We start from the raw sequence: 12,030 nt of genomic DNA, 5'->3' as shown, positions 1-12,030 counted from the left end.
AGATGTGGTTCTATGATTCAGTCATTTAGACATGGTGTTTTTGAGTATTGACACCTTAGGTTTGCATATTTGAGGATGTTTTCCAAGCTCAACAAGTTATGGGGTTTTTTTCCCAGCAGTATACAATACTGAAAAAAAACTTTAAATGATTGCCAACGTTATTATTGTTACAGTTTCACACCAGAAACAGTAGCTTAAAGGATTCATTAGACAATAAATCATATCTGAAAAATTATAGATGTTTAATAACTTTTTAAGCTGAGGTTTGACGTTTTCAATGATAATAAAAAAAAACAAAAAAAAACTTGCATTCAGAAACAACTTGAAACCTCCTACCTCACACAACAACAGCTAACTCTTCAGTAGACCTGTTTAACTGAAAAAAAAAATTATATTTAAAAGCACAAACACATTATGCAATCTCCAAAATCATACAGGATTTGAATGTGTCTCAACATCGTAAAATCTTAATGGTAATTTGTGTCACACTGTACGACGGAGAGCAGCAGGCTGCGAGACTCATGTAACAAAATCAACTAAGAGAGATCCAACAGAGACACAGATCCAACTACAAACTGACTGCAAGTTATTTTTGTTAATGATCTTCTCATGGAGAGAAGGAGGAAAGGCGGCCATCGTGTTCAAGCGGGAGAGTGTAAAGCATGATGTGATAAGATATTCCGTAATCATCTGAACAAGTCTGAAATTCGTCCTGCAACACAGCATTATTGTTTCAAGACATTTAAACACAAACAGAGTCAAAAGTCACTGCTTGCTGTGTAGGTCAAACTAAACAACAACAGGCCAGCAACTCAAGCTCACAACTCTGAAAACTAAACATGTTGGTAATTAGACAGTGTGAACCCAAAACTTGCAAGCAAATTTGTTCATTCATTTGGAATCTCTTTCTAAATGTACCCAAAAATATGAGTACATTTGAGTGTTATATTTAGAACATGCAGATGGAAGAGCATTCATTGAGATATAAACAAAAACAGCCCAAGAACAGATCCGTGAGGAACAGTTGTGAACAACTTCACAGCAGAGGACTCTTGATTTTCTATTTGGGCAACACATATTTGATTCTAATTATATACGACTTCTGCATCAGAATAGGGCATTTTATAAATAGTATCATGTTCAAAATTATATTTTTACTTTTTGTACTTGAGATCAAGTACGTAATGTGGCATTTCATCATAGACACTTCTGGAAAGTACATGTTCAGTACACAGTTTCAGCTAGGAACCTTTTGTGCAACAACTATTGTTGCAACAAAATAGCTTTATTGACAGCAGACAAAGAAAACTCAAACTGATGGCCTTATTGCACCATTTGCACCAGGCTTTTCACAGAGAGAAATCAACTGGAGGAATGTTTTACACACACACACACACACACATTTCAAAGATTGTAACCAACATGAAAGATGTTTCCCTAGTGGTTGCAGTCAAAATAATTCTTTGAATAAAGCTTTGACAGGCTAAATTAAATCACCAAAAGATTGAGCTGCTTTTAAATGCAGAGTTTCCTAATACATCAAAAGGCAAAGCTGGCTGACCTCGACAAAAAGCCCAATGACTGATGCTGTTGTGACGGGTGATGAATTAAAATGGAGTTTGTGAAAGTAAAATCCATCAGTTGAAAATAGGCTTTGATAAATATTGGCACTTAAATGGAAAAAAAAAAAACACAAAAAAACAACATTACCAGTCACTGTTGTTTCTGTCAAGGGAGGTGGGAAAGGAGACGTTTTATTTTTCTTTTCTTTTTTTAAATCTGCCATTTCGACCTTTACGTCTTACAACATATTACAGCGGACATTGCTTCACTAGCAAATGCATACAGAATGTAACGTGCACAAGGCTAAAGTCTGCCTTTGACAGTGGATGGATGGCAACATCTAGTGGCATCTTTTATGGATACCGTCAAAGTGCTGTACAGACGAATAGGGGGACAGCAAATTTGCACGTCAAATTTTATGCATTTCGAAAAGGTTTTCATGATTCTGTCTTATATCAAAATGTAATCTTGCTACATGCTGCTTGATTTAAAATTTATGCCATTTGCAGATTTTGGTACGTAAAGCCCTGTTTTACCTGGAAACAGCTACTACGTGTGCGTGACCACATGTTGGTAACTTTTGGTCAGGCTTTTCTGGTAGAGAGCAGTAATGATAGTTATATTATTTATGGTAATTTGGGTCTTAAAGCAGCAAACAAGGCTCACGTCATACTTTGACCTCAATGTTTTATTGTACGCTCTTTTCTTTTCTCAAACACTGTGTTGGTGTTACACCAAATGTAGCAGGACATGGAATATTTTGACACAAGCTTTGGGATCACTGGGATGTTTTAGGCAAATCTGGTAGGAACTTTGTATTCTTTTCTCTTGGAATTCTCTTCTGGATGCCATTTTTGCCCAGTCTGTCTTTTTGTCCAAGTGATTTCTTGACCCTACAGATGAGAATAGTTGTGACTAGACCCAACAAAAGGCTTTTTCAGTCGTACTTCATTCATAATTGGTCAAGTGGAGAAACAATATAAATATCATACATTTGAGAAAAATAATATACTAAGATTCTGAATCATTTTTGGCATTCTTTGAAGCTCCCTGTGGTGTTTCTTGTAATTAGTCATTAAATATTTTTCTATTGGAGCCCAACATCTTCTTCACCCAAAAGATTGATTGATTTTTCTGTCAAATAAAAGGAATTTAGCTGCACGAAGACTACTGTACACATTCAATTCTACATCTTTCAGTTTTCAATTGAATATCTCCAATTTTTACAGTTAAACATTGCCACCTAGTGGTTGTTTTACTTACCTACACAGTTGCGGTAAAGACCTTTCGTAGCCTCACTACAGTTATGATGGTGCCTTAACCAGGATGATTATTAGATTGGAACAAACTGCGCTCTGCAGTTGGACAGTAAACTCTTCCATGTAATACAGTTTAGTCTTATTTTTCTGTATTTTACAAAATAACTTAAGTTTGTTTAAAAAACTTCCACTGCTAATGGTCAACATCCTCTGTTTCTCTGCAGAGGGTCCCCTGATGATGTTTTTTGGTTCTAAACTGTGCTTTAAAACTATTGTATTTAATCAAAATTTCTATATAAACTTGTAGGATATATGTGCATAAACTGAAATAATTATTCTATGAATAAAGACAAAAACAAGAAGTGCATTAGACTGTGTCAGGAATGGAAAAAAAAACTGAAAATTTTTTTTTTTACATTTTTTTTATTTCTTTAATTGACAGGGAAACATCCTTCAGGACAATGGTTGGTCATCACACAGTAATCAGCAACAAGACAATAAGTAGAATCCATTTGCTGAACCTCCAGACGCATCCTGTCCCCTCCTTTCTTCCTCTGAACGTAGGGAAAAAGCTTCTTATTGCAGACAAATTGAGTCTCAAAACAGACAAAAACAGCAGCTCCCCTTCTTGTAAGGCTTGGGGGGAGAGGGGTTGAGGAGGGAGCGCTTAGGTCAAAGAGTTGAAATAAAAATATAGCAGGCAAAAGAAAGAAAGAAAAAGAAAACAAGAAAAACAAGAACAAGGCATTTTTATTTAAATAACCTCATGTTCTGTCACAGTTTGAACGTTTAGGTTGTATTTTTGAAAGAATTGTGTCCTGTAAAGAGCATGATCACCACCTCAGTGTTTACCAAGAAAATGCAACTAATCTAATCGGTCCTTTAGAGCGAATCAGGGCCAAAGCTACTCCTACGTAAAATATATGAGTTTCACTATCACCAGAGTTCCTAGAATGTTCAGAATACTATAAGGAAAAGTGGAAAAAAGCTCCTTTACTTCGAGTTTCTTTCTATAAAACTGTATAAAGAGGAGACTGGTCCTCGTACAGCAACTGATGACCCCATATTGCATTGGACCATAAAGAATAAGGTCATTTGATCAGGATTTTATCAGATACAAATAATCAGAGCCCAGAGCAATTAGGTAGTCAATCTACAAATTGTAACGTCTGAAAATGTAAATATCAAAATCTCTAAAACATCCAGGAGATTCTTTCCCAAAAGTTTTTTGTTTTTTTTTTCTCAACAAATCAGAACATGCAATAGTCAAAAGCGTTTTCCTCAAAAACAGGATTTATATATTAAGATCCAAAGATCTGTAAATCATAAAAACGATTCAGCTGTCTCTCTATCAAACTGTACTGATTAACAGGGCAATTATGCCTTATAGATCGGGGCTGTCTGCGCTCCAACAAATACGAGGGAGACAGAGAAGAGGCTGTCCTCGTACTACATGAAACCTCCCCGTTGCTGATAATCTGTGCAGAAAGAGGACAAGGGACAAGACGAGCAAACACTGTATAAAAAACGATGAGCAAAATTAGGAACTGTGCAATGTTCAGGAAGAAATAATCTCGCCGAGTCCATGTTCAGGTCTGCCTCCAGAGCTGGAAGAACAGCACTATGAAGAAATGAACTAGCTCTCAACTGTGCTCATAAGCAGCGACCCGTGAGGCTGACACACCATGATTATTAGTTATTTATGTTTATCTCACCGTTTTGACCTCGACATGCATACAGCGTGGGAGAGATAATGCTAATGAGCGAGCAAAAACGTAATGACCGAGTGATTATGACGGCTATAATCATCTTCATTACTGATCTGGTGCTTAGGTGGCTCTCTAAGATTTCCAATTGCCCATTTGAGACAATTCACCAGCCTCCGAAATGAAGTCAGATGAGTTAAATATCCATGAAGTAAGAGGTTAAAAGAAATGGTTCCCCCCCCCCCCCCCCCCCCCCCCCCCACAATTTTCACAACACAAACCAGCAGAGACGCTGCTTACTTAAAGGGAAAATGTCATCATATTTTACAGTCTGAAAACCTATAAATATTAAATGTCTCAAATATAAATTTTTCACAGTCTGGTTTGAATCTACCTTTCTAAAACTGAAAGGTGCAACTACTAAAAGTGTTAGATGATGTAACATACGTATTAGCAGAGCTCACCAATTTTTATAGAGAAAACTGACTTTTTTCCCCTTGATGCCAACAAAGAACTTTCCAAAAACCAATCAAGTCAAACAGTTTTGTGACTGTTTTTTTGGCAATGCAGCAAAGGCGCACATACCACAAAGTTCTGTATGCAGAACCAGAAAACTGAGGCAACACTGGGTGAATGTGTTGATCATGTCAACGTCTCCCTCCAAATTTTGCTTCGGTGCGTCTACCCACCCTCGAGCAGAGGCTCATTTTCTTCTCAGGGAGCCGAATGAACGATGAATTACATGTTAATTATAATGCTCACCCAGTATTCCCGGGGGTCAGGGACAACCTTGAAGGCCTAAAATCTGAAAATACTTGAGACCCCTCTAAAATGGCATACCTATTTTAATAGCTCAAACACGAAATATGCCATAATATGCATTAATTTTAACAGTAGAAACCATTAGTATAAACTAATCTATAGACTTGGTTATCTCTGTCTTTTGCGGTGTAGCCAATTAGTGAAATAAATGGTCCGTCACGATTGAGTGCTTTGCAAATGCCAGCCAATAGCGTGTCGAGTAGCATTGCGTGCAGGTGTTTTAGCACTCCAAGCGTTATATTCTTTAGAAAACATTATTGTCATCAGTTCAGTGACAATCGAAGGAATTTTGATTCCGATATGCGCTATGGAAAAATACGCAAAAAGGCCCATTTATCATGGATAATGTTAAGTTACGTTCCACGGAAAGAAATCCTTCAATCTATGAATCTGCAAATACTGAACTGCGAACAGGCAGGGGGGTCCATCGTACTTCCTTTCTTTTCCTAAAACCACATGTTTAGCATTAGCTTAAAGTGACTTTTCAGAATTGATGACGTATTGACAAAAAATTCTATCCTTTTCGAAGTGTAGTAGAGATAAATATAATCAAAATCATGAAACATGGACTGATTATCAAAATATGAGAATTTCAGCAACTTCCCTCCACTATTCTTTTGCTTCATTGCAGACATAAAGTATCCCAGTGACGGCAGAAGGCACCACAGTGACAAAACTGGTTAGAACAAGAGCAGCCATTACATCTACTTGAATACTGCCAGAGTGTATGAGACGTCTTGGTTTCGATTAGAATTGTTTCGTAACTCATTCCGATGGCAAATTACAGGGACACACAGCCTAGCAGGAGAAATGCCTAAGAACAATGCCTTGGACACCTGACTTCCTCCTGTTCACTGGGTAAATCACCACAGAAATATTCAATTTAAGAGCCTGAATTTAAGCTTGAAAGTTTGGTGTCACGATTTTTGGTGTTACCTGGCCATTGGTATAGAAACTGATGGCTGAGTTTGGATTTTCAAAATGTAACGCCATCACTTTTCAGCTTACTTTCAGAGGCATTTTTCGTCCAAATCTTGAGCTTTGGACCTAGCTATATAAACATAGCTACAGTATGCTATGAACACGAACATAACTGAATTTAAAAAGTTGTAAAAAAAAACATGATGATATTCACCCTTTAATGTGTTGATTTGGTTGGTAAACAGCTATTTTTAAATTTCTAATTTATTTGATCAGAGCATCAGCATCAAAGCACTTTGGTTTTCTCTCAGATCGCTGAGGACTTGTGCATGCTTCATGCTGATCACCACAAGACATTCGAAATAAAGCACAATGAGAAAAAAAAATAAAAATAAAGCATCATAGAATAAACAACGCTGTCCCAGCCAGCTGTCTTTAGACTTCTGAAATAACGAAAGTGTACTTCTCATGCACATATATGCCAAACAAGACTGAGCTGAAAAACAACTGGATCAAAATACATATTGTGCTGTGTCAGAGTAGAAGTACGGCTCTGTGCGACAATATTCAGCCACTAGAACAGTTTGTGTGGTTTGTCAGCAAGCTGTGGCTTTATTTTATCTGGTGTAGGAAATAAATATGATCCGTCGTGAAAGATGAATTGCTAGTCTAAAGAGGAAGAAGAAAAAAGAAAAGGTGGAATGGCAAATGGCTTATCGAGTCCTCAGTAGAGATGCTTGTCACTCTTCTGCTTACAGTAACACCCCAGGCTGGTGGGCCTGAGCTTTTCGAGGAAAAAAAACCCCCAAAAAACTAATCTGCAGTACCAAACCCCACAGCCACACCTGCCCCATCACAGCCATAACGAGGCAGTGCATACCTACAGCAGCAAGACCGCTAGAAATAGTAGTATCCCTCGACCATCATGTAAAAAAATCATCTTATATCGTATATTTATAACAGTTCTACAGTATGTATGAATACAAGGATGTGGCTGTCTTATGTAGTGTGGATGTCACTATATTTTCCACATATATATATATATATTTATATATTATTATTGCACTCTGGCTACACATATTTAGAAAGTTAGTTTGGTTGTCTTTAGATGTACAGAAACACAGGTGTCAGAGCTGATCCAGCCGAAGCACAGCAGCAGAAGAGAGGCTCAGTGATGCCACTTTGAATTTCGTCGTATTTTCCCTGCATTGCAAAAGTACACACGCTCCTTGAACTTTTTCACATTTTGTCACGTTAAATTCACCAACATCGATGCATTATACCGATGGCTTTTTATATGTGAATCATTTACTGAAGACTTTTTTTGGTCAGACACTTTAAGTCGGTGCATTGCAAGTCTTTTGCTACTAGCTTCTTTTATCATTCGTAATAAAATAGCTCAAACAGTCTTGAATGGAAAGCGTTTGTAAACATAAGTTGTCAAATCTCGACCCATATTCTCAGTTGGATTTAGGTATGGACTTTGATTAGGCCATTCTTGCTTGCATATCTAAACCATTCTTTTGTTGCTCTGAATGCATTTTTTTTTTAGTCTCAAATAAGTTTTATTTTTAGGAATTCTTTTTATTTTTGGCTCCATCCATCTTCCCATTACCTCCCAAAAGCTTTCTTTTCCCTATACTGAAAGACAAAACTCCACAGCACGATGCCACCACATCTTGTTTTACCATAGGGAAAGTGGCTAATGCGATGCGATCAGTGCACTTCCTTCCATGTTTACATGGCTTGTGGCAAACGGAAAACTGGACTTATGTGAAAAAGTTTAATGGATATAAATGTTTTACAAGGCATTGCAGGTGCTTGTAAATTAGGTATTTGTGTTTTCCTGAAGACACCGCAGTACGGCTTTTTGTCCTCTAAAATTTGCTGAAAAATCCCTAATTTTGAAATCAACTTGTAAAAATCAGTGCAAAGCTTCCCTATAGATTTTTTTTTTTCTTCAAAGGTTCAAGATTTTTTTTCTTCATGGTTTAGATCCATCAAAAACCTACGTGTTTGCACCACTGAGCCTGCTTCCCCAGACTGTTATTGAGACACCACGTACACAAAAGTCTGAGACAAAACTACAGAAAAAAACACATCACACGCCAGTTCTCTCCTCTGATGCTTTGTCAAAATAGAAAAATAAAGTCCCTCCCCTCGACCTCGACTTGCAGTTTGAGAGGAGGTTCAATCACCTTCACCACTCTCGCTGGATCTTTTAGAAGAAACATACATTCACGAGAGGACAACAGAGGAAATACGAGCAACTTGAAATTCAAATCTGTGTGCAAAAACATTATAGACCTCTATAAAAATATGTGCATATGGATAGAGCTATCTTTAAATCTCACCAAATACATTATTTTTTTTTCCTTTTATTTACACTTGGACAAAAGAAAAAACTACAGCTCTGCCGTGCTCCCCCTCTCTGTCGTCGCGAGAATGAGCAAGTTCGACTTCGGTGACGATGGACTCGACGGAAACCTCGCACGTAGCACGGAGCATTTACACTTTTCCTCTCTGATCAATGTGATCGAGGAGCAGAGAAGGGGCGAGCAGAACGTCTGCAGAAAACCTGAAGTTGCATATCCCACCGTTCCCCCTCCCACGCTCGCGTTTCACAAACCGCCTACCCTATTTAAAAAGAAAACAACAATGAAAAAAAGGAAACAAAAAGGGTCGGCGGTCACCAGCCAGACGCTGCTTCCTGATTGGCTCGCGTGGGTGAGGACAGTGTGTGAAAAAAACTTTGGCTACAGAGTAAGGTGGCTTCAGTCCTGTTGTGTGGTGAGGGGATCAGCCATCGACACACTACAGTGAGTGATACTAGAAATGTCCAGCCTTGGCGGATTTTTTTTTCTTTTTTAAGCAAGAAAAAAATGTATCCCACCATCTGTTTAAATCATGAGGAGTTCATTCCCATGTTTTCCTGGAAGGAATCAATGTCTTTTCTTTTTATAACTAAACAAAAACAAATTAAAGAACCTCTCTTTTCTTCTCCAACACCAAACACTGCTGAGGTCAGATGAGGGTTGGGGGAGGTTTCTACGCCAGCTTTAGAGACTTTTCAAACTGAATAATTCATCTCCTGAACGCAACTCAGAGTTCACTGGGCGGTCCTCCGATTCTTTGCGCTGAAACCTGGACTGCTTCCCAGTCGGTTGTCAAAAGGGGAAGAGCAGGCGACGGATTCGGGCTCGCCCACGTACCTGGACTGCGGTTGGTCGAAGGTGAATCGGGGGAGAGGGATGCAGTCTCCTGCGAGTGGGGAGTGCCTCGAGACCGTCTGTGAGAAAGGCATAACGGTTGGGAGGAGGGGCGCGTGGGGCTGGATGAAGATGTTTGGGCTGATGGGAATGTGAGCAGGAGATGGAGTGTGCGCCTGGGCGTGAGTCGGGGTGGATCCCTGCGACGGGGTCAGTGTGTGTGTTGGCGAATGTGGCCGCAGCGGCGCGGGGATCGGTGTTAGAGGTGTCTGCATGTGTGCACGGAGCTGTGTTTCTGCGGGTGTGTCTTGCGAGTGCTGTGTGAAGTCGTTAGAAGATGTCCTGCGTCTCAGCGTCATGCTGCAGTCGGCCAGTTTCGGGGGCGAGGGAAGCAGGCGATGTTCCCTCTCTGGGGGCGGGTGGATGGAGATGCAGGGAGGGCTCGTCTTCTTCTTTCTCTGCCTGCCGCCGACTGATTGCACCCTCATGGGAAAGGACTGAGCGCCCTTTTCCGATCGATGGGTCTCCAGCATAAAGTTTTGGCTGTCGGTGGTTATGACGGCCTGCGGAAGGCAGACCTCAATCGAGTGGCGCCGCTGGTCATCCGAGTGACCCGCCAGTTCTAATTGAGGCTTCTCCAGGAAGCCGTGGTGGTCGACACTGAAGCCTTTCTTGACGTCCTTTGATCCTGCCCCGTGCAGACTAAGGGTGCTCCTGTTGGACGGAGGAGGCAGCGTGGGGATCAAATCGAGGGAGTGCGGCGAGGCGTAAGGGGACAGCGAGTGGCTGCGCCCTGCCTTGCGTCTGTTTTCTTGTTCCCCTCCTTCTGCATTCCTCCACCTGTGGCAAGCCGAGCTGGTAATGTGATACACCTCTGCGTCGGCCGGGTCCGAGAGGGAAATGGCGGACGGAGCCCTGGGCCTGCGGAGGCTGCTGGAGCGAGAGGGCAGACGCGGTGAGGGAGGTGGAGGCAGGAGAAAAGACGGAGGAGACGGGAGAGGCAGGAGGGAAGATGGTGACGGAGGAAGAGAGGAGGGAGATGGCGTGCATGGGTGGAAGGAGAGGGCAGAGGGAGAAGGGGGAAAAGGAGGCAGCGGGGAGAGTGACGATGGGGATTGGGGAGGCAGATGGGCTGAATTGGACCTCTCTTGTTGCTCACAGCTTTGGAACTCCACAGAATCAACTTTAACTGCCCCCTGCAACACATAAAATCACACACAGTTATCAGCTCTTGGTGGCTTTCGTCCGAGTGAAAGTTCAAAGCAAGGTAAGCTCGTGTGGTAAAAATGACTAAATTCATTAAGAAATAAATAATGCAAAGATTCCCATAAAGACATTAATAGTGTCTTGTATTCTGTTTAATCGTTATTAATACACATATATTCCAGAATTTGAAGCTTGCGCTGTCAAAAAAAGAAGAACCATACAAACAGATTTACACCCATTAAAAGTTTTCACATTTTGTCTTATAGAGATTTTATGTTACAGTCAAGCATAACAAATTACTTTACAAATAAAATCTAAAAGGTTTGAATGAATGCTGCAAGTCAAGGACTTGATGCGATCTGTTGGGTTTCTTTAGAAACTACTCTGCATAAATAAGTGAGCATACTATACTGTTTGATGACCAGGATCAAATGGAATGTATGTATGACTGAATTGAAATTATTATAATTTAAAAAAAACAAAACATTTGTTGTAAATCGACGTTACATATATAAACAAACTGAACTGAGGCTGAACTAAAAGTGTGGAGGGCATTTGTACTCCGGCCTCTGAGTCAATACTTTTTGAACTCAGCTTTTGGGGCATTTGGAAAACAGCTTAACCTCAGTCAGATTAAGAAAGTCTGTGAATGTTCTCCTTTTAGTCTCACTTATGAATCTTAATTTGATTTAATTCTGGATTTTGACTGTAGAAAAGTGAACCTTAACCTTAGTCCTGTGGAGAAGTGGTTCACTGGAGTCTCAAAGATAGGTGTTTAACTAGCCTTTCCAGTCTGAGGGAGGTGAATTTTTCCATGTCTGTTTTTGAAAAAGTAACAACAGAACTGAACTGTGAGGCGGTCGGGTTTCTCTCACCTGTCTGTGCAGGGCCCGTGGTGAGGGGCCAGGTGTTGGTGGGGCAATGCGGGGCAAAGTGAGGGTGGGAGTCGACTGGGGATGAAGAGGGGAAGCGTCTGGAACCTGCAGCAGAGAGCGGCTCTCGCAGGGCTGGGATTGGATCGACATCACTGAGACTGCGGGATGAGATGAATCAAGAGTTCATCACACAAAAGGTTGAATCGCATCTTTGCCCCCGTAGAAACATGCAGCTTTGCAGGAAAAATAAATAAATCGTGCACGATTAGTACTACACTGACACATGTAGTAGCTCCTGTTGCTTTGTAGTAAATTACACTTTATTATGATAGCACATCTGGGGTAAAAGGATCAGCAATTTCAGCTAAAAAATTCAAGAAAGCAATTTAGCTGTGATTAGAAGATGCTGAAATATCAGACATGCTATCAAAACAAAATGGGTTTTTTTTCTGAATGAAAGTTGTCTAAA

General features: G+C 40.4%; 1 protein-coding gene across 3 annotated transcripts in view; it reads right to left on the bottom strand.

The window, feature by feature from the left end:
• Positions 1-246: 246 nt before the first annotated feature.
• The window catches only part of cacna1ha (calcium channel, voltage-dependent, T type, alpha 1H subunit a), a 137,333-nt gene continuing 125,549 nt past the window's right edge, over positions 247-12,030 (bottom strand). For 2 of the 3 annotated variants that reach the window (XM_032587022.1, XM_032587023.1), the window contains exons 37-39: positions 11,562-11,719; positions 3,239-10,676; positions 247-258 (exon numbers count right to left, since the gene is read on the bottom strand). In XM_032587022.1, the coding sequence (XP_032442913.1) occupies positions 9,381-10,676; positions 11,562-11,719 (1,454 nt within the window). In that variant the 3' untranslated portion in view covers positions 247-258; positions 3,239-9,380. Of the gene's footprint in view, positions 259-3,238; positions 10,677-11,561; positions 11,720-12,030 lie in introns of those variants that run through there. The other variant, XM_032587024.1, reaches the window with a different exon arrangement.

The sequence above is a fragment of the Xiphophorus hellerii genome, chromosome 16 (assembly GCF_003331165.1).
Source record: "Xiphophorus hellerii strain 12219 chromosome 16, Xiphophorus_hellerii-4.1, whole genome shotgun sequence".
In the NCBI taxonomy this organism is placed as follows: Eukaryota; Metazoa; Chordata; class Actinopteri; order Cyprinodontiformes; family Poeciliidae; genus Xiphophorus; species Xiphophorus hellerii.
The sequence above is the reverse complement of the archived record's forward strand: the minus strand, read 5'-3'. Positions and strand labels throughout refer to the sequence as shown.